Source organism: Lynx canadensis, chromosome D1, assembly GCF_007474595.2.
Source record: "Lynx canadensis isolate LIC74 chromosome D1, mLynCan4.pri.v2, whole genome shotgun sequence".
Lineage (NCBI taxonomy): Eukaryota > Metazoa > Chordata > Mammalia > Carnivora > Felidae > Lynx > Lynx canadensis.
In genome coordinates, this window is record NC_044312.2 from 11,678,204 (window position 1) to 11,705,064 (window position 26,861).

Consider the following 26,861-nt stretch of genomic DNA (forward strand, 5'->3'; position numbering starts at 1 on the left):
CAATCTCATGGTTCATGAGTTCGGGTGAGCTCCAGCCCTGCTTTGAGTGAGCCTTGCTTCTCTGTCTCTCTGTCTCTCTGTGTGTGTGTGTCTCTCTCTCCATCTCTCTTTCTGTCTCTCTCACTCTGCCCCTTCTCTCACTTGTGCTCTCTCTCACTCTCAAAAAAAAAAAAAAAGTATGGAATGTGAAGTCATGTTGCCCTCCAGAAAGATCTTATCAGTGTATATTCCCAAAACACCATTCTCATCCTCTCGGAACTGGGGAGTGATTTTAACTTCAGGTTTATGAATTTACTCATCAAATCGATACTGATGGCTTACTCTCTAGCTTTTCTTTGCCTCTCATGGGACCCTCCCCCAGAACCCACGCCCACATCCCATCTTGGACACACCCCTAAACCCAGTGTTGCCAAGCTCCTGGCACCTGCCTCAGCTGCTGCCTAAAAACTGAAACAAGAGCCCTCTGCGAATTTGAAAGACCTTCCACTGGGTCTCCCCCAAAGTGCTGCCTGCTCACCGGTCACCCAGCCGCCTGTCCTCACTTTCTTGCTCCGTGGTGGGAGCAACCATGGCCTGGAGTTTCCACGGGAAAGCCCAGCTTGGGGGACTGCTCCTCTCCCTCTTCGGCTGGGTCTGCTCATGTGTCACCACCATCCTGCCCCAGTGGAAGACTCTCAATCTGGAACTGAACGAAATGGAGACCTGGATCATGGGGCTTTGGGAGGTCTGCGTGAATCAGGAGGAAGTTGCCGTGTGCAAGGCCTTTGAGTCCTTCTTGTCTCTGCCCCAGGAGCTCCAGGTATCCCGAATCCTCATGGTAGCCTCCCACGGGCTGGGGCTACTGGGGCTCCTGCTCTCTGGCTGTGGGTCCGAATGCTTCCAGTTTCACAGGATCAGATGGGTATTTAAGAGGCGGCTCTGCCTCCTGGGAGGGACTTTGGAAACATCTGCTTCAGCCACTACCCTCTTTCCAGTCTCCTGGGTAGCCTACGCCACGATCCAAGACTTCTGGGATAACAGCATCCCTGAGATTGTGCCTCGCTGGGAGTTTGGAGATGCCCTCTACCTGGGCTGGGCTGCTGGTGTTTTCCTTGCCCTTGGTGGGTTACTCCTCATCTTCTCAGCCTGTCTGGGAAAAGAAGACGTGCCCTCTCTCCAGATGGCTGGCCCTAGAGCCTCGCCGTTCTGTGCCCCAGCAAATGAGTCCAATGACTCCTTCTATCTAACACCAAGACCTAGGAACCTGTTCATCTAGGACCTGCTTCTGCCAAGGAATCTCCGGAATAAAGGAATGTCAGTAGAACCCTTTCCCTTCCTTATTCTTTACCACCTTCTATATATTTTCCTCATTTGGGGGTGGTAGTCGCTGTCCCAACTTGATAAGGATTTGACTATCATGGTGATATAGTGATCCTAATTTGAGAATGAAAAATCAAGGCATAGTTTTCTAGCAAACATGTTTCTGACTTAGATTTTACTTGTATAATATGCTTTTAAACTCATAACATTAATTATGTACTTGATTCATTACTAAGGAAAATATATTGCAAAATTGGCTCCATCATAGAAAATCTAGTGTGAATAGCCACTGCAGATATAAATAGAAATGCTAGAGAATATGCCTTGGCAAATGAAAATGAATTATTGGCCCAGGATAGCCTCTTAACATAGGAAGCTTCCTTGTTTGTGTTCATTTTCTGCCTCTGGCACACAATTTGAAGGGGAGCTTCACAATATATCTTCGTGATTTTGTAGATTCCTTTTTTTTTTTTTAAATTTTATTTATTTTGAAGGAAAGAGAGTGCACGAGCTAGGGAGGGGCAGAGAGAATCCTAAGCAGACTCCAGATTGTCAGTGCAGAGCCCGATGTGGGGCTGGAACCCACGAAACATGAGATTGTTATGCCCAGAATTCGTGATCCCCAAAGACCAGCAGGGAGCCGAGTCCGATGCAAAAGCAAAGAGCCTTTATTCAAGATAGGTCGAGCTCAATCCCCTACCTGCACTGACGCAGTGGTGAGACACAGGAGAGAGAGAGAGCGGGTTTCAAAAGCACAAAGGTTTTATAGGGATCATGGCCTTAGCCGATTGGCTGGGGAAGGGTCGTGGCCTCAGCCGATTGGCTGCCAAAGTGTGGTCCCAGATCAGCAATTATCAGCGTCACCTGGAACTTGTTAAAAATGCAAATTTGGGCCTGGTGGTCACAGACCCACTGAATCAGAAACTCTGGGGGTGGGGCTCAGCAATCCGTGTTTGAACAAGTCTTCCAGGAGATTCTGATGCACCTGAAGTTTAAGAACCACTGTGTCTGAGGTTGTTTAACATGTTTGGCCTCAGTGTATACAGAACGTTTCTCACTGGTCACCTATTAACCATTGGCTGTCAGCCTTGCTGTGCTATATAAATACCTAGCACCAAACACCATCCCCAGAGACTCTGATTTAATTGGTTTGGGGAGGGGTCAGTTATTAAAATGCTCTCAGGTCATTCTAAGCCTGGACAGGGTTGAGGGCTCCTGCCTCTGGCCCCTACCTGAGAGAAGCCCTCCCTCTTCTCACACTTTCCACGCCTCTCACACTCCCCTTCCTCCCTCCTCAGACTTCGGAGGAATGCATCAATCGGTAGCCTGCTTTCTTAGAAAACATAAGTTACTCAAGGGGGGGATGCGTGGTCTGAGGTTTGAGCAGGAACTTCTTTCTGCGGCCATGTCGGGGACATAGTCACTAGTCAGCCGGCCTAGGTCTGCTCTTTCAAGATCATGACCTGAGCTGAAGTCGGACGCTTAACCGACTGAGCCACCCAGGTGCCCCAGTTTTGAGGATTCTTAATATCCCAGAGGAAGACATACTCTTGTTTCTGCTACATTATGGGGCTGTGAGCGGTCAGCTCTGTGTTCTCAGCGTGAAGTTAAGAAATAGTGTGAATGAGTAGTTGGGTGAACAACTATTCTGGTTTGCCCAGGACTGGGCACTTTCAGTGCTAAAGCTAGGAGAGTCCCAGGCAAACCAGGGCAAATTGATTATCCCAGAATGGCTGTGCCTAAGATCTACCCAATGTGGGCATGTACGTGGACAGAATTATCAGCTTCTCAGCATTGTCTTCCACTTCCACCATATGCAAAATCACATTATAAATCCTTCAAAACGGAACCCAAATGTCAGCCGAGCTACCCAAGTTGTGGCTACAAATAAAGTCCCCTTCACAACGACCTGGGTGCCTTTGCTTGTCCCACCTCCACTGGCAGGCCCTCAGCCTCATTACCCACCTCAGGTCTTCCTCAGACATTTGTGCAAGTCCTTGAGGAAGAGCCTCAAGCTTACCCATAAACCTGTCTGTCGGGTGAAAGCACCCTGCACCTGTTCCTCTCACTGCCATCTACACCCCCCACCCCCACTCCCCTACTCAGTCTAAAGAGTCCACGATTCCTGCAGAAGAATAACTAAAGGTGCTCACTCCCAGTGTCCGCAGAGAGGTCACTTCCCCAAGCTCAGAGGCATGCGGGATTGCTTGCAAAACGGAGACCCCGCTCCCTAGCGCTGGTGCCGCGCTTTGCCTGCTCAGCTCTGGGGCTGCTTGTGCTCAGACGCCTCCCATTCTGGACAAAATGGCCCTGGCTTCTTGATAGCCGCTGCTCAAGCAAGAACACACACACACACACACACACACACACACACACACACACACACACCCCAACACAAGTATAAACAAGTTTGCTGGCATAGCCCAGCACAGTTCCCTCCTCAGAAAAATAACACAGGGTTTGTCGGTTTGTTTTCCTGAGGACATGAGTCAGCCCAGGTGCAACTTCATCTCCAGCAACTTTTTTTTTTTTTTAATTTATTTTCAAGTTAGTTACCATACGGTGTAGTCTTGGCTTCAGGAGTAGAACCCAGTGATTCATCTCTTACATATGACACCCAGTGCTCATCCCAAAAAGGGCCCCCTTAATGCCCGTCAACGTTTACCTTCTTACCCAGAGTGGGGTGCTCTCTGGGAGTCATGGTTTCTCCAGAAAGCTCCTTTCCCTTTTATATGTGTCCTTTTGTGAATGTCCAGTCGATGTACACAAATCCAAATGACTCCTAGGTAAATACATTTCTGAGCATAAAAGGGCAGTTTGCACCAGTTGTATTCTGGCTTTCTATGGTTCCAATACCAATTTCACCAACCTGAGGTGGGGTATCAGGTTGGGGTAATCAATTTGCCCTGGTTTGCCTGGGACTCTCCTAGCTTTAGCACTGAAAGTGCCCAGTCCTGGGCAAACCAGAATAGTTGTTCACCCAACTACTCATTCACACTTTCTTAACTTCATGCTGGGAAGACAGAGCTGACCACTCAGGGGCGAGGCTCAAATATCCACGAGTTATCCTTGGATCTTTACAGCATCTACAAGATGGATCCATCTCTTCATCCATCCATCTGGTCATTTATTCAGTCATTTAACAAATATGCACGGAGCACCTACCACATCCTTGGCATTGTGCTAGGAACCAGGAATAAAAAGGTAAAAGACAAAATTTATCCCTGCCCCTCATATAGGCAAATAGGGGAGACAAATACTAATATGAAATCACTTAAATAAAGGGAAATGGTAACCACAACAACCCTTACAAATTTGGAAAGTTATGTGCTTCTGTAAGATCATGCAACAGGAGAAATTGTAACCTAGCCGGGAGTCCCTCATGGATACCCTAAAGAAGCAATAATTGGGTAAAAGCTGAAGGATGGACAGCAGTTCTGGTTGGAGAAAGAAAAATGTAGAAGGCAAGGTGAGTGAGGTAGGAAGCAGCCAGACTTGCAGAGCCTACAGGTCATATTATGGGACACTCTCTCTACCTTCAGGACCACAGGAAGCCAAGCATGTGGCCAAGAGTTGGAACTCAGCCCCCAGGTGACCACAGCTGTACCTGCTCCCTCTCCTCTAACACCTCACCCCCACACAGTTTCCCTGATCACACGATTGTGTAGGGAGTAAGAGTTTACAAAACACTTCTACATATCTTGGTAGTACTATTAAATACATCTTGAGAGGTTTTTTTTTTTTTTTAATTTTTTTTTTCAACGTTTATTTATTTTTGGGACAGAGAGAGACAGAGCATGAACGGGGGAGGGGCAGAGAGAGAGGGAGACACAGAATCGGAAACAGGCTCCAGGCTGTGAGCCATCAGGCCAGAGCCTGACGCGGGGCTCGAACTCACGGACCGCGAGATCGTGACCTGGCTGAAGTCGGACGCTTAACCGACTGCGCCACCCAGGCGCCCCATCTTGAGAGGTTTTTTGGAGGTTGGGAGAGCAGATATTATTTGGTTTGCTAATGAGGAAACTGAGATCCAGAAAATTTAGGCAACATGCCCATGGTGAGTAATTACCTGGTCAGGACTTGAACCCAGGGCTTCAACATCAGGGCAGTCTTTCTTCACCCCATCCTGTTGCTTCTTAAAGTTGGGTTGCTAAGATAATCCACCAGACCAAGGGAAAAATTAGCAATGAAGCAGAAGGAAAAACCAAAGAACTACAAAGAAAAATCTTGTCCTTTGTGCTTTTGTTGAGGCCTAAACATAGGGTTTTTACCGCCAGGTGGCTCACCTGTTCCTTCTGGTGGCTCCCAGCCTTTGTCCCAATCCCATGTTTGCAGGTGCTAATGGGATATTTGTCACCAGCGTGTGATCATGTCCTCCAATGGAAACACACACACACACACACACACACACACACACACACACACACACACACACTAAATATTTGTTAAGAAAATATTTTGTCTTCCTAACTTTCCCTATCAAGGACACAGCAGCATTTTTTAAATGGGGATGAGAATTGTTGATTGATTCCCAAATAATCAACAGCATGTCATTCCCAGACAGGGATGTGAATCCACTTTTAGAGGAAGAAGATGTTTTTCACTTAAAACTGCCACTGTTTTCATCTACCTACTTTGTAGAGAAAATAATGAGAGATAAAAATAGAACTAATTAAGTCTTGGCTTCAACTCAGCCTTTTCTCATGTAGACTTGCAGCAAATTATTCTAACATGAAAAACACTTCTTTATTGTGGCTACACATGGAGAGGTGTGTTGTCATGTGTATTAGAAACAGCAAAGGACACCAGTCAATCGGAATTTCAAGTCAAAAGCTTTGATTATGTGCACACACTGTAAGAAAGAAACTCAGGGACTCACCAACCAGATTTGATGCCTCAGTGCCATCCTCCCCACCAGGCTGCCTTTGGGTCTGAAAACCTCGCCATCAGCAGACAAGGCATTCCAGAAGGTCCCTATTAAAATACTCATCTGGGGCTCAGTCAGTTAAGCATCTGACTTTAGCTCAGGTCATGATCTCACAGCTCGTGGGTTTGAGCCCCACATCAGGCTCTGTGCTGACAGCTCAGAGCCTGCAGCCTACTTCGGATTCTGTGTCTCCCTCTCCTCTGCCCCTCCCCTGCTCACACACACTCTCTCTCTCTCTCCTTCAAAAAAAAATAAACGTTAAAAAAAAATTTTTTTTAATACCCATCTGTTACCCTTCTGGGCCTCCAAGACTCCAAGACTCTAGAGGAAGAAGTCCTAAGGGAAGCCAATGTGGGTTAGACACATTTGGGGATGGGAGAGAAGTCAGAGGTAGTTTCATGAGCTTCTGGACAGGAGATGTGTCTTAGCAGCCAGGATGAGAACAAAGGACACTCAGAGTTAGGAAAATGTTTGTAGTCACTGGCCTCAAACATAGAATCAAAGAAGCTGGAGGTCACTTTCCACTCTACTGATTGATGGACTTATTTTTTAAGCCATTCTTGCTATTTCATCCACATTTATAGAATGTAGATTAGACTTCTCTGTTGCTCAGAATTTTTAACAAAGCCTCAAAGTCAAGTCCCATGGGTGCTACGTGCCCCCAATTCTAGAGACAGGGGCTAATACACTGCTTCCAAGAAAGGGCCGAGCTGGCCAGCGCCACACCCAACAGCCTATATAAATGAAGCACACAGATTCATTAGGTGGATTCCTGGAAGGGAATTCTTAACAGTTGGTGGGGGGCGGGTATGGTGATGTTCTCAACCCTTCCATGTGAGAACAGGGTGGAGATGGACCTCGAGAGAACCATGCAGAGATGGGAGTTGTTTCTAGCAGGGCAGACAGTACCTGAAACTCACCCACCCCACCCCTGCTGAGCTGCGGAAGCTGCATGGGCCCACGCCTGCTGTCCTCAGGATGGTGCCCAAGAAAGTTCTTGAGAAAACCTGACCTGTGTTGCAGAGGCACAGAGAAGGGTGCCTGGTACCCAGTGAGGGCAGTCTGAATCAGGAGGCTGGCCGGAGCGGGGCATGACGGCAGCACCTGCACTTGGCCTCTGTGGGGCGGGTGGTGAGCTTTCCACAGCCCAAGTGGATGCAGGGGAGCCAGTCTGGGTGACACTGTCCCAGAGCACTGCTGGGAGGGGCGAATGACTTAACCAAGAGCTTAGAAGGTCTGTAAGTCAGCCAGGAAGTCCAAAAGCCACATCAAAGGACAGTGCGGAGGTTTCTACAGGGTTGTCTGGAGAACACATAAAATACCTCACACAAGAGCTAGTAATTGCATTCCTGACCTAACAAAGGACATTTGAGAACCAGGAGAATATTACTGTTTTTTGTTTGTTTGTTTGTTTGTTTGTTTGTTTGTTTTTTAAAGTAGACAACATCCCTTGCCTTCTCCTATAAAGCCTCCTCCCTCAGGCTCTAGGGGAGCCAGGAGTTGGGGGTGAGGAGAGGCACAGAGCAGCGGGGAGAGGAACAACATCCTGTGGCCCCTCGCTTACTGCTAGCTCCTGACCATCGGGCCAAGGCCTGGACTAAGGTGAGGGGAGAAGTGCCCAAAAAACGAATGACCGAACTGGTCTAGATGGGTCCAGACTCTGCAATACATGCAAATCTTTGTTTTAAGGCTCCCACATGACAGTGTAGCTATGCAATCTTCCTGAGATGCTGTCAGGGGCAGGGAAACAGGATCCCTAGGATCATAATGGAAGGTGGCAATGGAAACAAAAAGAAAACTATTGACTCCCTGTAGCTTACCAAGCTCAAGCTTTTCGATAACACAATTAAAGAAAAAAATGTATCTAAAACAGGAGAAGAGGGGCGCCTGGGTGGCGCAGTCGGTTGAGCGTCCGACTTCAGCCAGGTCACGATCTCGCGGTCCGTGAGTTCGAGCCCCGCGTCAGGCTCTGGGCTGATGGCTCGGAGCCTGGAGCCTGTTTCCGATTCTGTGTCTCCCTCTCTCTCTGCCCCTCCCCCGTTCATGCTCTGTCTCTCTCTGTCCCAAAAATAAATAAACGTTGAAAAAAAAAATTTAAAACAGGAGAAGAATCAGGCAGAAGACACTGTAATGTTTCTATCCAGCATGAGGTCCGATCCCTTCAACATTTCTCTCTGCCAGTCAGATTGGCCAATATGAACACTTCCACTTGCCAGAGACCCATAACCCTCTGGATATCTACGTACGCCCCAATTATTTAGAACCGACCTGTGAGCCCTGCACAGGTCTGGCCAGCCCTTAAAATTCTCATCCTGTGACAAGTTTCCCCATGAGAACTGCATCCAGGGCTCTGCTCACACTGAGTCACTGCTACATCTATTTTGTCCTTGACTCTTAAAACATTAACTACGAGGTAAGTATTTTCCTGTTTCACAGACCAGGAAAACATGTTCAGCCAGTATTTGAGCTCAGGTGTGTCAGATTCCAGTGTCAATATTCTTTCCATGAAACATCTTCTTAGAAGAGACACCGATTCTGCCGTGATTTGTGAGTCAGGAAAGCTGGAAACCCGTGCAACTCGTGGAGGAGATCCGGCTATTCCTTACGCAGGGATAGTCAGGGTGACTTAGTGAACGACCATGCTACTTTCTGGCCATCACTGGGAATTCTGTTCTTACTATTAAAACCTGCATGCCACCTTGAGAAGACCATCTTTGGCATGCAAAGACACATCTAGCCCACCATCAGGACTCTAGACAGAAAACGGGCCACCCTTCCATGTCTGCTTTAGCACTGGGGCCAACATACATTCAGTTTTGAAGAATGACTACTGCTGGTTCCTAGGCACCACTTTCGTGCCGACATATCAATTCCAAGCCACCTACATTCTATGGAAGGTCTAGCCTCTATTCCTACTCAAAGTTAATATTCCTGTTCGTTGCTTATCATCACAGTTTCTGGTCCACCTGATGTAACAGGAGCAATCAGGCTTACTATCTTATTTTTGACAAGGGGAGAGACCAGGTCTCTGTCCTGTAGGACCCATTCACCTGCCTATAAATGGTCCACAGGAGGTTGAGAGGTCATCATAACCTGCGAACAGCCTGATGGGCAGTGTAGCGAGCCACAGTGTTGAAAGGAGGAAGACATGGAAACGGTCCTGAAAATCTCTTAAGCCAGTTCTACTCGTCCTTGCAGTAGATTAATAGTTCAGTTTATTGTCCAACAACTTAGAAAGATTTGGGAAATTTTTTTTCAAGGTTCAGAAAAAAGTACTGTAATGACCAAATAGCTGAGAAGCTGAGCCTACGAGCAAACTTTAGGGACCTGATGTGTTTATGGGAATTAAAAGGAAGGTGAATTACAAGAACTATATTTTCGATATCTCTATCAGAGTCGAGTTCAACATGAGGAGTGCCAAAACACATTCGTCCAGAAAACATGAAAGCCTGTAAACTCTCACTGAAGGAGGTTCTAGAGCTTTTTTTGTAAGACCAAAGAATTCGGGGTGTGGGCGACAACGTAAAAGCCACTTCCTTAGCAGGCACAGATGTTCTTTGAAGGAGTGGCTCTCAGCTGTGCCTGTACAGCAGAATCACCTGTGATGCCCTTCTAAACACAAGCAGCGTGGTCCCAGCCCAAATCTAACAAGTCAGGATCTGCAGGGTTGAAGGCCAGCCGCTGTTGTTTTACTGTAACACGGATGATCCTGGACTGGCAGCCAAGGTTAAGAACCACTGCTGGAGAGCTTTCCATTAAAAAAGCAGACCCCCCCCCCCGCCCCCCGCCTCGGGGCGCCTGGGTGGCTCAGTCGGTTAAGCCTCCGACTTCAGCTCAGGTCACGATCTCACGGTCTGGGAGTTCGAGCCCCGCGTCGGGCTCTGGGCTGAGGCGCCTGCTTCCGATTCTGTGTCTCCCTCTCTCTGCCCCTCCCCCGTTCATGCTCTGTCTCTCTCTGTCTCAAAAATAAATAAACGTTAAAAAAAAAAAATTAAAAAAAAAAAAAAGCAGACCCCCCCCTCACCCAACCCAAACAAAAAAGAAATGTAAACAAAAGCAAAATATAGTTCCTTGAAAAGACCTAATAAGCCCCTGAAAATAGTGACCAGAAAAAAAATACACATCACCCAGTTTCAGCATCACTAGAACATCATAGATCCTAGGGAGGGAGGAAGGAAGGAAGGAAGGAAAGGAAGAAAAACGAAGAAAGGAAAGTGGAGGAAGGAAGGAAAATCATGAGGTATTATGAACTTTCTGCCAGTAAAATATAAATTTTAGATGAAACAGGACAAATTTCTAACAATTTTCCAAAATTCACACAAGAAGAAGTAACCCAAAAAATCCAAAAATGCTGTAGGTATCAAAAAGACTGCTTTACCATAATGAAAAGCACGCCTACAAAAACATGTAATTCTAAGCTCAGACGATCTCAGATGAGAGAGCATTTCCCAATTCATTCAATGAGGCCAGAATAATCTTGATACTGAAACCCTGACAAGAATGTAGCAAGAAAAGTAAAGGCCAGTTTTTCTCATGAACATACATGCAAAAACCCTTAACAAAATATGAGAAATTCCATGTACGTATGAAAATATGATCGGTGTCTTCTGGCGACACATGGTTTAACACTTAAAGTAAATAAACATAATTCACACATGAACAGAATAAAGGAAAAGACCCACGCGATCATTCCAATAGATCTAGAAAAAAACATTTGATAAATTTCAACAGCCATTCATAATTTTTTAAAAAACTCTTTGCAAAACAGGAATAGAAGGAGTCTTTCTTTACCTAATAAACGGAATTTACAAAAAGCCTACAGCATACTTAATCATGAAATATTGAAAACTTCCCCCCCTGATATTAGGGGACAAAGATGCCCAGTATCACCACTACTATTCAGGATTGTACCAGAGGTCTTAGTAAGTGTGATCGGGCAAGAAAAATAAATGTTGCAAGGACCTGAAATAAAGAAATAAAAGCCATCATTCACAGACAATATAATTGTGCACAGAAAAAAAAAAATCTTTAAAAAAAACTACTGACCAACTATTAGAATTAGCAAGTGAACTTATCAATGTCATTAGATACAGAGTAGATATAAAAATATCAATTTCTTTCTCAAATTTGGGCGTCATCCTTGTGCAGAGGCCGTGCTAATCTCGGTATTGTTCTAATTTTAGTATATGTGCTGCTGAAGCAAGCACAGAAACATCGATTTGTTTTTAGATGCCAGCAACAAAACAATTAAAAATGTAATTCCAAAAATGACAACACTTACAATACCTTGAAAAACATCAAAGATCTAGGAATCAATTTATGGAAGATACGGAAGAACTTTATACAGAAATTAAAGAAAACCTACATAAGCAGGATATACAATGTTCATAGATTAGAAGATGTCAATTCCAAATTATCTATAGTCACTGTAAACCTAATCAAAATCCCTGGAAATCTGTATGTGTGAAACTGACAAACTGATTCTAAAATGTATATGGCAATACAAAAGATTAAGAATAAACAAGATGATCTTAGGACGTTCAAAACTGGATGATTTATTGTACTGGAAATCAAGATTCATAAAGCTATACTAATTAAGACAGTGTGATATTGCTACGAGTAGACAAACGTACCAATGGAACAGGTAAAAGAGCCCAGAAACAGAACCTACATAGACCCGTGGTTTATGACAAAGGCACAGTACTGGGAAAAACACAGTGAAAGCTACTGGGGTCAGTCAGCTAACTGGGAAAGGTCAAACAGCAAAACTTCTGGGAGATAACACAGAATGTCCTCATGACATAATGATTTCCTCAACAGGGCACAATACCGTTAACTAATCGTGAAGGGAAAGACTAGTAAATTGGACAATGTTAACAGTATAAAAATTTGTTTTCATCAAGCCATCAGGAGCGAAAAACCAGAGTGGCAGAAGATATATGCAACGCATATAAAAAGTTTCCGTAACTGGGTATCTTTTTTTACAGTTCTTACACATCAATACGTTAGCAAGACAGTAAATCCAACAAAACAAGGAGGCAAGAGACTTAACTAGGTATTGCACAAAATAGCCAAAGGCCAATAAGCATGTAAAGAGATGCTCAACATCGTTAGTGTGCAAAGGGCAAATTAAAACAGTATTGCACATCTACCGTAATGGCTATAATTAAAAATACTGACAAAACCAAATCTTGACAAGGATACAGGGTAACAGGAGCTCACCAACTACCACGGGAGTTTCAGTTGGCATAATGGCTTTGGGAACTTGTGGGGCAGTGCCTAATAAAGATGTAGCCATCTATCCCTGTGACCCTTTGTGACCCACATGCCCTGTGGCCCAGTAATTCCACTCACAGTTCCATACCAACAGAAATGCATTCGTGCGTGCATGGAAATACATGCACATGCATGCTCCTGGCAGTGTTAGATAGTAGCCAAAACCTGGAAACCAAAATGACAATTAGCAGAATAAACTGCAAGATAGGGGCATGCAAAGAAATACAGTAAACCAAGCAATGAAAATGGATAAACTACTGCTACAATGAATCATACCTTCTATCCCATCTCTGCTATACCCCAGCCCTTCATTCAGTCCTTGCCTCTGGTTCATTCATTATTTCAACTATTCTATGTACGTACTTCACGCTTCTCTCTTGAAGCAGGTAGGATAAAAATGCGTTCATACACCTTGGAGTTCTGAAAGGAGCTAACAAATGCAAGCAGAGGAGGGCTGCAATTCCAGCTAGCCAAAGAAAGCCTAAACCCAGTCTCAAGGGAATTTATGCTGAGGTCAAGTGCCCTGACCAAACCCTTAAATCGTTTTGGGTAAGGGTCAAATACATTTCTTCCCTCTCTCCTCCCACCACCTTCCTGGCCCTCAACCTGCTTTTTCACAATCCTTTAAACATGGGAAAACCATTCTTGGCCTGAGGCAGTTTGTGGACCCCTTAAGAAACCAGGCTGTACCCAAAGCACCCAGTGAAAGTGAGTTAAAAGACATTACTCCTCAGCACTCCACTGGGTGGTTTGGGTGGCTCCAAATGACAGAAACTACCCCACACCAAACATACAAATGTCCATCTGTTCCTGTCTTGGTCGATTATAGATTTCCAAGAGCTGACCAGAAGGTAGCACATGTGGAAAGGTACAAACCAAAAGATTTTACAAGACCGCCAAGGACAGGTGAACGGTTGTTTAAAGCACAGGCTATGCAGGGAGACTGCCAAAGGTTCGTGTCCTGGCTCCAGTGCCTAAAACATCTATGACCTTGGACAGACCAGTCCCTGTCATCATCCCAGGGCCGTTACAGAAAGTGAAATAATACAACTGGGCACAGGGCTCAATGATGACAGAGATTAAAAAGTGAACAGCAGGGGCGCCTGGGTGGCTCAGTCGGTTGAGCATCCGACTCCGGCTCAGGTCACGATCTCACGGTCCATGAGTTCGAGCCCCTCATCGGGCTCTGGGCTGATGGCTCAGAGCCTGGAGCCTGCTTCCGATTCTGTGTCTCCCTCTCTCTCTGCCCCTCCCCCATTCATGCTCTGTCTCTTTCTGTCTCAAAAATAAATAAACATTAAAAAAAAATTAAAAAAAAAAGTGAACAGCAAACGGTGGCCCCCAGAATTTTAAACAGTGAAGCAAATTAAAGGGTAAGAAGACGGATCAATTTCCCATGAAACCACGATCCTCGCACTGAGCTCTGAAACACATACACAGCTCTGAAATTCTGTAAAGGACTGCCTACTGTTAATTTAGTCAAAATGTAAGGAGGTCGGTTTTAAGCGAATTTTTTTTTAAAATGTCTTTGTTTTTAATTTTTTTTTTAACTTTTATTTATTTTTGAGACAGAGAGAGACAGAGCATGAACTGGGGAGGAGCAGATAGAGAGGGAGACACAGAATCTGAAACAGGCTCCAGGCTCTGAGCTGTCAGCACAGAGCCCGATGCGGGGCTCGAACTCACGGACCATGAGATCGTGACCCGAGCCGAAGTCGGACGCCCAACCGACCAAGCCACCCAGGTGCCCCTAAGTGAATAATTTTTTTGCCTTCTAAATTACAAAGTAGATACACTTTGTGCAGTGCAACTAGCAAAGGGGGTGTGGGACACCAGCCACCAGTAGGGGCTGCTCAAGAATCCACAAGATTCTCAACCCTTTCATCTGCTTTTTTTTTTCTTTTAAAGAAGAAAAAATGAAGCACCTGGGTGGCTCAGTCGGTTAAGCGTCCAACTTCGGCTCAGGTTGTGATCTCACAGTTGACGAGTTCGAGCCCCGCTTTGGGTTCTGTGTTGACAGCTAGGAGCCTGGCGCCTCCTTCGGATTCTGTGCCTCCCTCTCTCTCTGTCCCTCCCCAGATCCTGCTCTGTCTCTGCCTCAAAAATAAAATATAAACATTAAAAAGAACACTTTTTTTTTTAAAGAAGAAAAACTGGAACGTGACAAATGCTTACTGAGTTCACTGACTTCCAGAAAATGTGTGCTTAAATGAAGGCCATCCTGGACACCAAAGGTACAACAGATACTTTTATTGCACATTTATAAAATCTGCATAGTTGTATCGAGTGTTCTTCCCGCCCACTATTCCCTCATTAACGTTAAAATTTGGTTAAAACACAATATCCAATCTGGAGCCTTTTAAAAATGGTCAACAGGGGATAGTTCTCTCTCTACATATACATATATATATTCTTTTTTTTTCTTTTTACAAACCCTCACCCCTTATTTTTTTTTCGGAGCACAAAAGGGGAGGGGCATCCAAACGTTCTTTGGGGCCAGCAGCGGCCTCAGACACCTGCTGTTGACAGTTTTCGGATGCCAGAAGCTTTTACTGAAATCCCAACGCTCTCCTGTCTTAGTGACGGTTCACAACGCCGTTCAGTCTAAGGTCCTCACTGCTTTCCTTTCTTTCACTCGGGACTGAGTGTGAGGTTTTCTGGTTTATTTAAAAAATATAAAATGAGAGAGAGAGAGAAGAAAGGAAAGGCAGCTTTCTTTTGACTTTGCAGCCCTTGCTGCCACGTGCCCTTAGGTTTCTACCCACACGTGAAGGGCGGTAGTTCATTAGCAATGCATTTTGTCTTCTCCCATCAAGAGACAGGCGAGGCTCAGAGCTCTCATCTCTTGCCATTTAGAACTTTGAAATGTCATCTGTATTTGATAAAATAACTAGTAGCTGTTCATCTGGTTCAGGTTCTGATGGATCACCCTTCTATTCCACTGTCAAAAATATTTATGCCTGCAGGATAATTTTAAAAGTGGCAAGAGAGTTACAAAAAAGCTCGAGCATTCGAACACGCGTGTAGGTATAAGAGGCATTTCAGGTCTTGTGACGTAATTCGATACCTTAATACAATGGTTCTTGTCTTTTGTGATGAAATTGCTTTTATGATTCTGTACCTAAAAAGTGCAATTTTATTTTCAATCCTTCTTTACACGCAGAGCATGGTTGGGGGCTGGATCTGAATCTTACTTTCCCACCTAATTCCTTCCCCAGGGCAAACACTGTGATGACAGACTTCTGTGCAACAGGCAGGCAGCCACGGACCAAAGTGGGCCTTGAACACGTGGGGGCTTACTTCACTGTCACAGTTGACACCCCCTGAATTGACTCCATGACAGCTGCAAATCGGCTACAAAGGTCATAGGGAGAATTGGGTCGAATAGTTGGAGGCTCCTTCAAGACAATGATTTCTGCAGAAGGATCGAGAAGCCTGGGTAGGAACTCCCCTAAGCACAGCTGTAGATTTTCTGTGGAGGGAAAGCAGATGGTTATATATACAGCTAAACAGATCTCTGAGTAAAAACTAGTTAAGTCTGCAACTATATGGGAAGGTCTTCCACAGAGTCCATCCATCACCCGGCCTCGAAGGTCACTGCATTGTGCTGGCCAGCTAACAACAAATAACAATTCCTTTAAGCCGAACCAGGAGCAAAGACTACTTGCCAGATATACCAAAGAGTGAGGTCACTGCTTTAAGCCGTATGATGTGTGCCAGGATAACACTACCTATTCATTTCACTGGCAGGCCTTCTAATCTACCATCCTTCTAAAATTTGAAAAACTGGATAGGCTACTCTCTACCATAAATAGAATGGTGTATTTTCCTTCGATGATTAAAGCATACCAATGTGCACACATGGCATTAAGGTATATATCACACACACACACACACACACACACACACAGACATAGTCTAAAGAAAAACCCAAGACGTTAAAAGGAAATTCATATTAATACTGTAAATGTAAACACTTCAATAAGTCAATAGAATATCTTTACATCAGTGAGAAACTAACCAAGAGGCTTCATATTAGAATACACACCAACTTTCTAAGTCTACCAAACTCACCTAAAAATGACTAGTTTTAAGCTCCCCTCTCCAAAATGCTTTGGACGAGCAAGACTATTTCATTTGCTATCCTACTAATCTCAAGGGCATCACAGTTAATAGTGGGTGTTCTGTCTTACAACTTCAAGTCACAGGAAAATTGAGTTATGGCACCATCAGGTAATCAAAGTGCATAAACATTTTGATTTTTAAACTATAAAATTAGAGTTCAGATTTTGACAGATGAAAAAGTAATGCAAGTCTGACATCCCTGGAGAGAGGAGAAAAATTTTTAACAGGACTTCTGGGCTGTTTGTGAAGTCTTCAGCAGCCACAGAGGAGGTGAAGGAAGGTTAAGAGGGACAGAGGCCTAGGATCCTGTCCCTTGTTTCAGTAGAGCAGAGCCACTTCCAACCAACTTCGATGCTTCAATAATCCTTTAAAAAGGTTTGATAACCAGTGCTATTGAGTAAAAGCACTGTAATTTCTAAAAGTCTCAAGAGCCTTAGAAATTATTGCAAGTGAGGCGGGGCTTGGGTGGCTCAGTCAGTGAGTGTCCGACTCTTGATCTGGGCTCAGGTCATGATCTCTCAGTTGTGGGAGTTCAAGCCCTGCATGGGGCTCTATACTGACAGCAAGAAGCCTGCTTGAGACTCTCCCTCTCTCTCTGCCCTGCCCTGTTTGCACTCTCTCTGTCTCTCTCAAAATAAATAAATAAACTTAAAAAAAAAAAAAAAAAAAGAAAGAATTTATTCCAAGTGCTAACAACAACATACCCGCAATATCTTGTCCAAGGTAAGAGCACCAATGGTTTCTCATGATCTCAATGGCATGTAGGTCATCCTTGGAGATGTCATTATTAATGATAAGGTGAATGCAGGGAATGATCAGCTCATTCATCACATTAATGCCCTCTGTTACAGAGTGGTCGTCATTTGTTTCAAAGAGAGAAGCTGCCTTGGCATTCAGCTCCTATAGATAAAAGGCAGAGTGGGGGGCGGTGTCTGAAAAGGATAAATACCTATTTTAGAAGAGCCTAAACAAACGGTTCCCAAACTTTACTGCATATTGGAATTTCCTGGCAATTTTAAAAACTACTGATGCCCCATCCTAGATACACTGATTTGACTAGTATGCAGGTGACTGGGGCACTGGGATTTTTAAAAGCTCCCAAGGTGATTCTAATGTAGCAAAGTCTGTGACCCACTTACCTAAACTTACAAGTCCAGGTCTTGCTTAACACATGCTTCGACTAAAAGGCCTATTCAATGGCTCTCGATCTCCACTGAGCACCACAATCACCTGCAGAAGACATGCTGATGCCCTGGGCCCCTCCCCAGAGCCTCTGGTTTGACAGTCCAAGGAGGGAATGCTCCCTATGTCATTGTGATGCCTGCTGAATGCTGAGAGCCAGTGATGGAAAGAACCCAAATCACTGTTACCACCCACCTGCAGAAGCTGAGTAGGGCATGCAAACTGTATTTGCTGATTTCAAACATAAAAGCATAGCTCTAATAAAATTCAGATCCATCAAATCTACAAGGCCCTTCTTTTAGCTTCAAAATGCCCTGCCACAACCTATAACTGATACGGAAATCAAGGTATAAATCAGAAAATGAAAATCTTGAGATGAATACACATCATGACTGAATCTCCTCCATGTGGTAGTAACAAGGCAGTGGCAGGAATGCCGGCCCAGCTCTTCCCGGGAAGGGCAATCCTGCTGGGTGTCAGGAAGACAAATGCAAGCTCACAATCAGAAGGCAAGCCACCCCTCTACAGATCTCTGAAGGACGAGCACTATATAAACCCTTGGATAGGCAGAGGGGATATGGGTCTGCCATTCCCCATGACTGCCAAATGCAAAACAGGCCAGGTTAGATCTTCAGTGTTGTATGACAGTGATAGTAACAGAACAGCAGGACGAATTTTTTTTTTTTTTTTTTTTTTTTTTAAGTAGACTTCGTGCCCAGCACAGAGCCCAACATGGGGCTTAAACTCACAACCCTGAGATCAAGAGTCAAACAGTTAACTGACTGAGCCACCCAGGTGCCCCAGCAGGACCAATTCTTATAATTTGCATCTTTAAAAAAAAACAAAACAAAACTGCAGTCTCGGGGCACCTGGGTGGCTCGGTGAGTTAAGCGTCCAACTTTGGCTCAGATCGTGATTTCACAGCTCATGAGTTTCAGCCCTGCATCGGGCTGTCGGCTGTCAGCAAGGAGCCCACTGCGGATCCTCTGTCTCCCTCTCTCTCTGTCCTTCCCCTGCTCATGGTTTCTCTCTCTCAAAAATAAACATAAAAAAAAGGGGGAGAGGGAGGAGGAGTTTCTTAGAAATCACCAAATTCTCATCTTTTAGCTTAGCAGGGAACATAGAAAAAACACTGCATTTCTTCAAGACACATCTATTACAGTCTTACGATGTGGCAGACACAGAGAAAACAGCTGAATAAGAAAAGGATCTGTGAGGGGTGGCTCAGTGGGTAAAGCATGTAACTCTTAATCTCAGGGTTGTGAGTTCGAGCCCCACGTTTGGTGGGGAGATCACTTAAAAAAAATAAAATCTTTACAATAAAACACACAAAAAGAAATAAGAAAAGGGTCTGTGTTCAACGAACTCACAATCCACTAGAGAAGCAATGCAGTAAACCGTGTAATGCAGGTGTGCATAGAGGGCACAGAAAAAAGGATAACTGATTGTCATCCTAGCTTCTCTCGGGGGTTGAAGAAGAATTATATTCATTTAAGTGACCTAAAATAATCTGGTTCAATGTACAACTACTCTTAAGAGTTTAGAAAGATCTACAACCTACCCAAGGTTATTTTGTTTTTTAAGTCGTATTTCTTCATGGCTTCAAGGAGCAGAGGTAAAGACAAGAAAATAATAAAAATCATAAGGCTTTACACAAACAGTACAAACCAGAAGGCACTTTCGTCGGTACAAAGCGATGACGGATTCCTTCACCCCCCGGCGGGGCCCCTTGGTCAGCAGGGCGGCATTGCTCTGGTAGGCATATACCAGGTAGGAGAGTGCCTCTTGGTACCTTAGAAAATGGTGGATAAATGACAGCTGAGTGCTCCTTCTTTCTCCAAAATCTAGGGCTCAGGCCTCTCTGTTCCCCAGCACAAAAATTTCTGTAGCTCCAATTATGGAAAAATAACTGTCCTAAGGACAGAGGCAGCATGGGATACTCTGACTGCAGCCAGTCTCTGCCCTTCTACAGACTGGCCAAGAGACCCAAGGCCAATCGTGAAACTTCCCTGGCTTTCCATTTTCTTCAACTCTAAACCAGAGAAGGGGACTGCAGGCTGACTAAGGTCCGTGACAACTCTAAACTTCATTTTCTGAGTTCATCTTTATCACAGAGAAAATCTGGCCATTACGTCTTTTCACCAATGTATCTATCACTACGTAAAGGATGAAAAACCACATGTGATGGTTAGTAAAACAGTGGGAAAAGCAGAGGTGCCCTGCCACGTGGGACAAGGGAGGGAACACATGGCTATGGTTCTCTCTGTTCCTGGGTGGCCACCAGCAGGTAACAGTGCCCTGACCAACAATCCGAGAGACATAAAAGGCCAACATACTTTCCTTTTTGGTAGAGTTCCAGACCCGTGAGGAGATACACAGACACCTTTCGAAACAAACTATAATCCTCATGCCACTTCTGCAAAGGAATGACTACCGTTAGCGATGATGGTCACCAGGAACTTTCTCTACACTTCCCACCACACTAAGTTTTAAACTCTATACAAATATTTATTGAGCACGTGTGGCCAGGCACAAACACAACAAAAACACAAAAGCTTTTCGATAATGATGTGTTCAACATTTACAACAAAAGCCCACTGCTGACCTTCATTTTCAGTGAGCTATTACTTCCCGAGGAACAGAAATATTTATTTCACAGGAGCTTTAGAGTTAATTACTCTCATTTCCAACACCCCTGTCAAAGTCCTGCAGTTCTGGTTTCAACAGATGCCTCTCAGGTTCTGACAAAACCGTGCGTGTGCAGGGGACACGGAAGGACAAGGCTGTTCCAGTCATTCAGAAGAGCACTTGAGCTCAGTGGGGTGCAGTGGGACCCCGTTAGGTGTCACAGAACACTGTTTTCTTCTAACACACTGCTTTTTTGGGAAATTTGCAGTTATGTACGCATTTTTACGCACAGAAGTTTCATTTGGAATACAGAAATACTAGCAAACAGTATTATTTTACAAGAAACCAAACCATGAATCAAGAATTTTACTGCCTGGGTCCAAGGCTGGAGCAGGTATTAAACGGAAAGGAAGCATTAATTTACTCCAATAGAAGAATCGAACAAAGAAACCGGCTACTCTGAGGGTTAGAGCTCATTTATCCATTGGCACCCAATTGTGGGTTTTTTGGGGGGAGCGGGTGGAGGCTAGTCAGTCTGTGATAACACAAAATTGTTACGTTTTGCCTCAAGAGTTGATGTTTTTGTTTAGCACACTTAAAGAGGAGACTTCACCTTGTACTCTTCCATATTCATGTCCTCTGGACCAATCTCCTGCAGCTTGGCCTGCGCCACCTTCATGATGCTGATGGACCTGGGTGGGCCGAGGTCAGAGAGCAGTGAGAGGCGCGGCCTTCCCGGCAGGGGTGGGAGGGGCTCGCGCCGGAAGCGGTGGGTGGTGCGCCTGCGCGTGCGTTTCCCTCCTCACCTTTCATCGTAGCTGAGATTTTTATCTGCAAACTGTTCCAGGAGGGTCCGTTCCACGACCCTCTTGGGCGCCTCATTTTGGAAAAAGTAGACAAGCACGTGCTGGAGCCGAGGGTCGCTGTGGGCCGTGGGTGTCTCCTTGGCCAGCTGGTAGAGCCTGGAGTACTCTTCGTGGAATGCCTGTTGACGACAAGGTCGGCAGTGAGCAGGAGGGGGCGCTGTGGCCTTCCGCTCGCACAACCCGATGCCTACGTTAGAGAGGTGTTGCAGAACTCCAAGAAGACTTGAAGGAGCTCCTATTGGGGAATTACAGAGGCAAGTACGGAACCTGGGACTTGTCTGCCTGTCAGGAGGGCTAAAACTTGCCGTGGCACCGCAGACGCACTGGGCTCGTAAGAAATTTGTCTCTCGCATAAAATTCTAAGGAAAACAAGTATTTCGTTCTAATGAGTTTGGGCGTATCCTGGAGTTCCAAGGACCTGAATTTTAAAAATTCACATGAATGCAATTTATTCAAGTACCTTACGTTTTACTCAGGTACCTTAAAAAGCAGGGCCTGCTTTCTTAGATCATCTTCTATCATGGCCCTCACACCACAGAGGCAGCTCTATTAATGGAGATCTCCTAAGGACCACGACCGGCCCTCCAGGCTAGTTGTGATCCAGTTGGGCACAGCTTGCCAAGGCTGCGTTCACCCCGAGAGGGGGCGCTGTCGGTGGTGCAATACCGGAAGTGGAGTTTTAGGTGTTAAAGAAAAAACACACTTCATCCCATTTTTTTTACCATCTAATAGAATTATGGCTCCATTATTATGATACTTGTGGTGTAAGGATATTAGATTAAAAAAAAAAAAACAAACAGAGATACCTTAATAAGCCCTGCTTCAGACCCATCTCGGTCAAAGGTCTGACGGGCTTTAGCTATGGCCAGGATGACCCCTTGCATGGCAGGGCTCAGCATCACCTACCACAAGAAGGCACACAACATGGAGAGAAAAAGGAGAGAAGAAAAGTTCAAAAGAAGACTGAGTGACAGAGAGGCGAGTGGGCGGCTGAAGCAAAGCGGGGCAGCGTGCCCGTGGCCAGCCCAGATCTGCGCACCTGCCCCCCATGCACACCCACAGCCCTGTCCCTGCACAGCATGTCGGGACTTTGCCCAAGACAGGCTGTTCCTATGTATTCTAATTTTGCTGATGAATTAAGACGGATATCTGAAAATATCTACAAATGTCGACTGCTGAAGAATCAAGTTAAATTACAGGTCTCCCAGGGGAAGTGTCTGCAGTGAGAATTCCAATTTTGTTCTGTAATCTGGGTGTGTGTTCCAGTACACAAATATTCTAGAGTTTAACTAAAAATGTTTAAATGTTTTACACTTAAGACACTCGAAATTAGGCGATATGCTAATATGACTTTATAAAATCAAACGCTTTCAAAGATTTCGAGGGACAGGGTTCATGACTGCTAATGTGCAGTGACAACTCCAAAGGGGACGAACCATAAATAACGTGGGATCCAAAGCTTCTTCCAAAAGCTTTGGAATCAAAAACAACTTCGATTCACATTTGTTTTGCTCACTATACACAATTGCAAGTTTGATATTTGGGCAGAAAAAAATGGGCTAATACTACCAAAGACAAAGCCTCCTAATTGAAAAGGCCTTTTTTTTTTTCCTCATAATACCAAAAAAGGAACTAAACACTACCTTTCTGAGCCACTAGACCCTGCAGGGGCCTCCGTGAGTATATGCCTGGGTAGATACACAGCAGGGGCAGTGGACAGCAGGCACAAGGCTCCGAGGCTCTCTTTTAAAGAACAGTAGCTAAGGTCAAAACCAGATAGGCCCTCTTGTTCATTAGTTGTTTCAATTAGGAATATTTGTTTCAATATGAACTACTGCGAAACACCTTAAAAAAGTAGATTCGGTCACATGGGAAGGCAACAGAAGAGCAGCGACACACAGCTGAATCCTGCACTCATCTCTGTACCTCCTCATCATATCCATCTGCGTCAGCTCTAACCAGAATCCTTCCCACACTGGGAATCTCGACTTCAGAGGCCTCAGAGTCAGGCTGGGCAGCAGACTCTGTGTCACCAGCCTTCGGGGGCTGCTCTGTCTGCCCTGCGGGGTTTGTTTCCGGGGACATGGGCTTCTCGGGTTCAACTTCCTGAAGCTGTGGTAGCAGGATGGGTAGAAAGAGTAAGAGAAAACAGGAGAAATAAAGAGGGGGTGGTTAAACAGAGCAGAGAGACAGAATAATGGAAAGGTGGGGAACGGTGGCAATTCTGGCTGGCAGCAGGCGCCATCGACGTCCTCACCTCGTTCAGCGCGGCTTCCACGCCGCCCCGCTCATAGGCGTGTGCTGTGTTCGCAATCGCCTGCGCCGTCTGCTCCTTTGCGATCACAGCGTGCTCAGAAGACAAACAGCGGACCCCATGGGAAGAGGCTACTGAGGGCTCTGATAAAGAATGGCACAAAGGAATCAGCATCTGATGATAAGCAATGTCTAGAACACTCTGTAAAAAGGCAAGCAAAACAGACACGGAGTTTCATTTATAGCCCTTCTAATGGGCCTTTAAAAAACTAACCCTGTGTAAATTTCCCCTCAGAACTAGGGACTCGAAGAGGTATCTACTTCAACGAGAGCCCACGGGTGGTTCTGTGGAATTTAATGTGCTCCCAACTTTGTCCTGTTTCTTGATGTCGAGGAGCCTTACCACAAACTGCTGCTGGTTAGAAGAGAATGCCCTTGGAGAACCCTTATTAATCCCATCATACCTTCTCCTACAACCCAGGAAACATTGAAAACTGAACAGACTGAAAGTACAGGGAGCTGGTCTTTCTGATATTCTTTCTGCTCATCAGGAAAGACATTCTGAAGCCACAAGCTGTTCTGTGAGGTTGTGCAATACCCACGACATGTGAACTATACATCGTGCAGACTGGATGCTACTGGATCACTGGCTTGCGTGCCCTTCACCGATACCTGGGGATGTGGAGAAATCCTGGGACACTGAGCTGCTGGACGATTCCATCTGAGGGATTTTGCAGGACTGTTCTTCTTCCCACTCCTCGACCTCCTGCTCAAACCTCCAGTTATCTTCCTGAATGTAATGCTTCAGTTCAACAGACAGGGCATCCACTTCTCCCAACATCTGATCTGATTCAATTGGGGCCGCCTCTGAGTCAAGAGCAAAGACAGAGTTAAAAGGGAGTGCCATCCAGCAAAAGGTCACCAGGAATCAGAAGGTCCTTTCTAGAAAGAAGGAAAATAAGACACTCGGTCTTTTTTCTTACTCCACGTGAAAAATACATACATACATTCATAATCCAACAGAAGTAAGGACAGTATAAAGCCAACAGTCACAGCACACCAATAAGTGTACCTGGAAGATTAACAGGTAGGCATACACTGAATATCTGTTGAATGGGTGGATGAATAAAGAGTAAGAATTTGGAATAGAGGCCAATCACTGGCAAAATAGCAGGAACGGACCAAACATTTCTTGGAAATCCAGAAAATCGTTAGATCCAATGGAAATTTCAAGCTGAACAGTACTGTAAACAGTACAATTATTGTTGATAAGAATATCCATCTATGGGTGCCTAGACACTCAGTCGGTTGAGTGTCTGACTTTGGCTCAGGTCATGATCTCCTAGTTCATGGGTTTGAGCCCCACATCAGGCTCTGTGCTGACAGCTCAGAGCCTGGTACCTGCTTTGGATTCTGTGTCTCCCTCTCTCTCTGTCCCCCTCCCCTACTCACTCACGCTGTCTCTCTCTGTCTCTCAAAAATAAATAAATGTTAAAAAAAATTTAAAAAAAAAGAATATCCATCTCAAGACGGTTAGAAGTGAATTCCAAGACATTTATACTGCCTCAAGTTTCACACATGTTAAGTGCTATCAGAAAGCCATGGGACACAATGCTTAGATGGTATATAATACCTAGGGGATAATTAAAGGCTCTGAGGAAAAATGACAAGGATATCAAGGGCATATTAAATTTCATTTCTAATCCTGTGACTAAATCAAAATACAAAAGCCTACAGTAGAACAACCCATCTACTTCCTGGTTGCCATTAACTAGCCTTTTCATTAGGAAAATGACAGCTTCCACTTATGTGTTTCTACAGTAGAAGAATGAACCATATGTGTAATAACAAGGCTGCCATATATACGACCAACAATAGTCCAGTCATTTGTACGCCCCCCACAAGCAGCTGTTCCCTCTTTCATGTGCAAAGATGCAATTATGAAGATCAGTTACTGCTAAGTGATCATTCTCTCCATCCCCTGGTCGCCCAGCCACATTGCCAATTGGAAAGACAATGCACTCCCTGGACAAAATGCCTTCTGTGTTTTCTTACTTACTCAACAAAGTACAGTCTGAATATGAAAAGAAAAGGTTTTCCACGATTTTAGATGTGAAATGCTGGTTGCAAGACCTCTTCCAGAAAATGTGAAAGAAAGAAAGAGAGAGTAATGTAAATGGAAGGTGACAGAATTTGGAGTCAGAATTGGATCTGGAATCCTGGGCCTGCCAGCTGCTGTGTGACTCTGGACGAGCAGAGTACCAAGAACATGCAGGTAATGAGTTCCTACTGTGTCTTTTAGAGTTCTAAGTTATTAGAGAAATAAAGTTTGAAAGATGTAGTAAGGAGTAAAGTTCTAATATACATGATAATTATGATTGCTCTTAGAATCAGTTGTATTATGAGGGGTATGAAATTATTCAGGCAAATCTACTCAAAGAATCTAGCTATTCTCAAAGGACGCAAAACCATATGCACAAAGATGGCACTAAAAAAGAAAAAAAATTAGAGACAATGTAAAAGTCTATCAGTAGGAAGCTGGCTTAACGAATTATATACATATTTCATGCAATGGAATTATTATGTAGTTGTTAAAAAGAATGAGTTGGTTCTATTTATGAAGATATAGAGATCATTGGGGCGCCTAGGTGTCTCAGTCAGTTAAGTGTCTGACTCTTGGTCTCAGCTCATGTCATGATCACATGGCTGGTGATTTTGAGCCCTGCGTCGGACTCTGCACTGATGGTGTGGAGCCTGCTTGGGATTCTCTCTCCCTCCTCTCCTGCTCATGCTCTCTCTCTTTCTCAAAATAAATAAACTTAAAAAAAAAACAGAGAGATCACTAATACACATGAGTGATGGGAAAGATGCAGGATAGAATGGAAAAATATCCCATTGGGGGGGGGGGGAAATGGGGTGGGGACAGACACTGATAGATAAAATCTAGCATCTGCCTAGATCACTTCCTGAATACTACATAAGAAACCTAAAGAACAGATATATGTTGGGCTCCAGGATAGAAGCAGGAAAGCAAACTTCTTTTCATTCTATTTTGCACTGTATTTTTTAAGTGCATTATTACTTTATAGTAAGTTCTAATTCAGGGGCGCCTGGGTGGCTTAGTTGGTTAAGCAACCGGCTCTTGGTTTCGGCTCAGGTCATGATCTCACGGTTTTTGAGCTTGAACCCTGAATCGGGCTCTGTGCTGGCAGTGTGGAGCCTGCTTGGGATTTTCTCTCTGTTCTCTCTCTCTGCCCCTCCCCCACCTACTCTTTCTCTCTCTCAAAACTAAATAAATTAGCTTA

At 44.8% G+C, this 26,861-nt stretch overlaps 2 protein-coding genes and 1 non-coding gene across 3 annotated transcripts in view; 1 reads left to right on the forward strand and 2 right to left on the reverse strand.

The window, feature by feature from the left end:
* Positions 1-149: 149 nt before the first annotated feature.
* CLDN25 (claudin 25) lies at positions 150-1,296 on the forward strand. Its single transcript, XM_032595010.1, has one exon. It carries the CDS (start codon positions 569-571, stop codon positions 1,253-1,255), a length of 687 nt encoding a protein of 228 aa, XP_032450901.1. The 5' UTR covers positions 150-568; the 3' UTR covers positions 1,256-1,296.
* Positions 1,297-11,329: 10,033 nt separating this feature from the next.
* Positions 11,330-11,433, reverse strand: LOC115526577. The gene has a single exon (XR_003972640.1). It is a non-coding gene; the product is annotated as a U6 spliceosomal RNA (small nuclear RNA).
* Positions 11,434-14,737: 3,304 nt separating this feature from the next.
* Positions 14,738-26,861, reverse strand: part of USP28 (ubiquitin specific peptidase 28) — a 37,421-nt gene continuing 25,297 nt past the window's right edge. The window contains 10 exon segments of the mRNA XM_030331699.1: positions 14,738-15,974; positions 17,332-17,527; positions 19,478-19,601; positions 20,146-20,225; positions 21,051-21,129; positions 21,244-21,422; positions 22,110-22,205; positions 23,230-23,415; positions 23,561-23,700; positions 24,229-24,423. Coding sequence (XP_030187559.1) covers positions 15,799-15,974; positions 17,332-17,527; positions 19,478-19,601; positions 20,146-20,225; positions 21,051-21,129; positions 21,244-21,422; positions 22,110-22,205; positions 23,230-23,415; positions 23,561-23,700; positions 24,229-24,423 — 1,451 coding nt within the window. The 3' untranslated portion in view covers positions 14,738-15,798.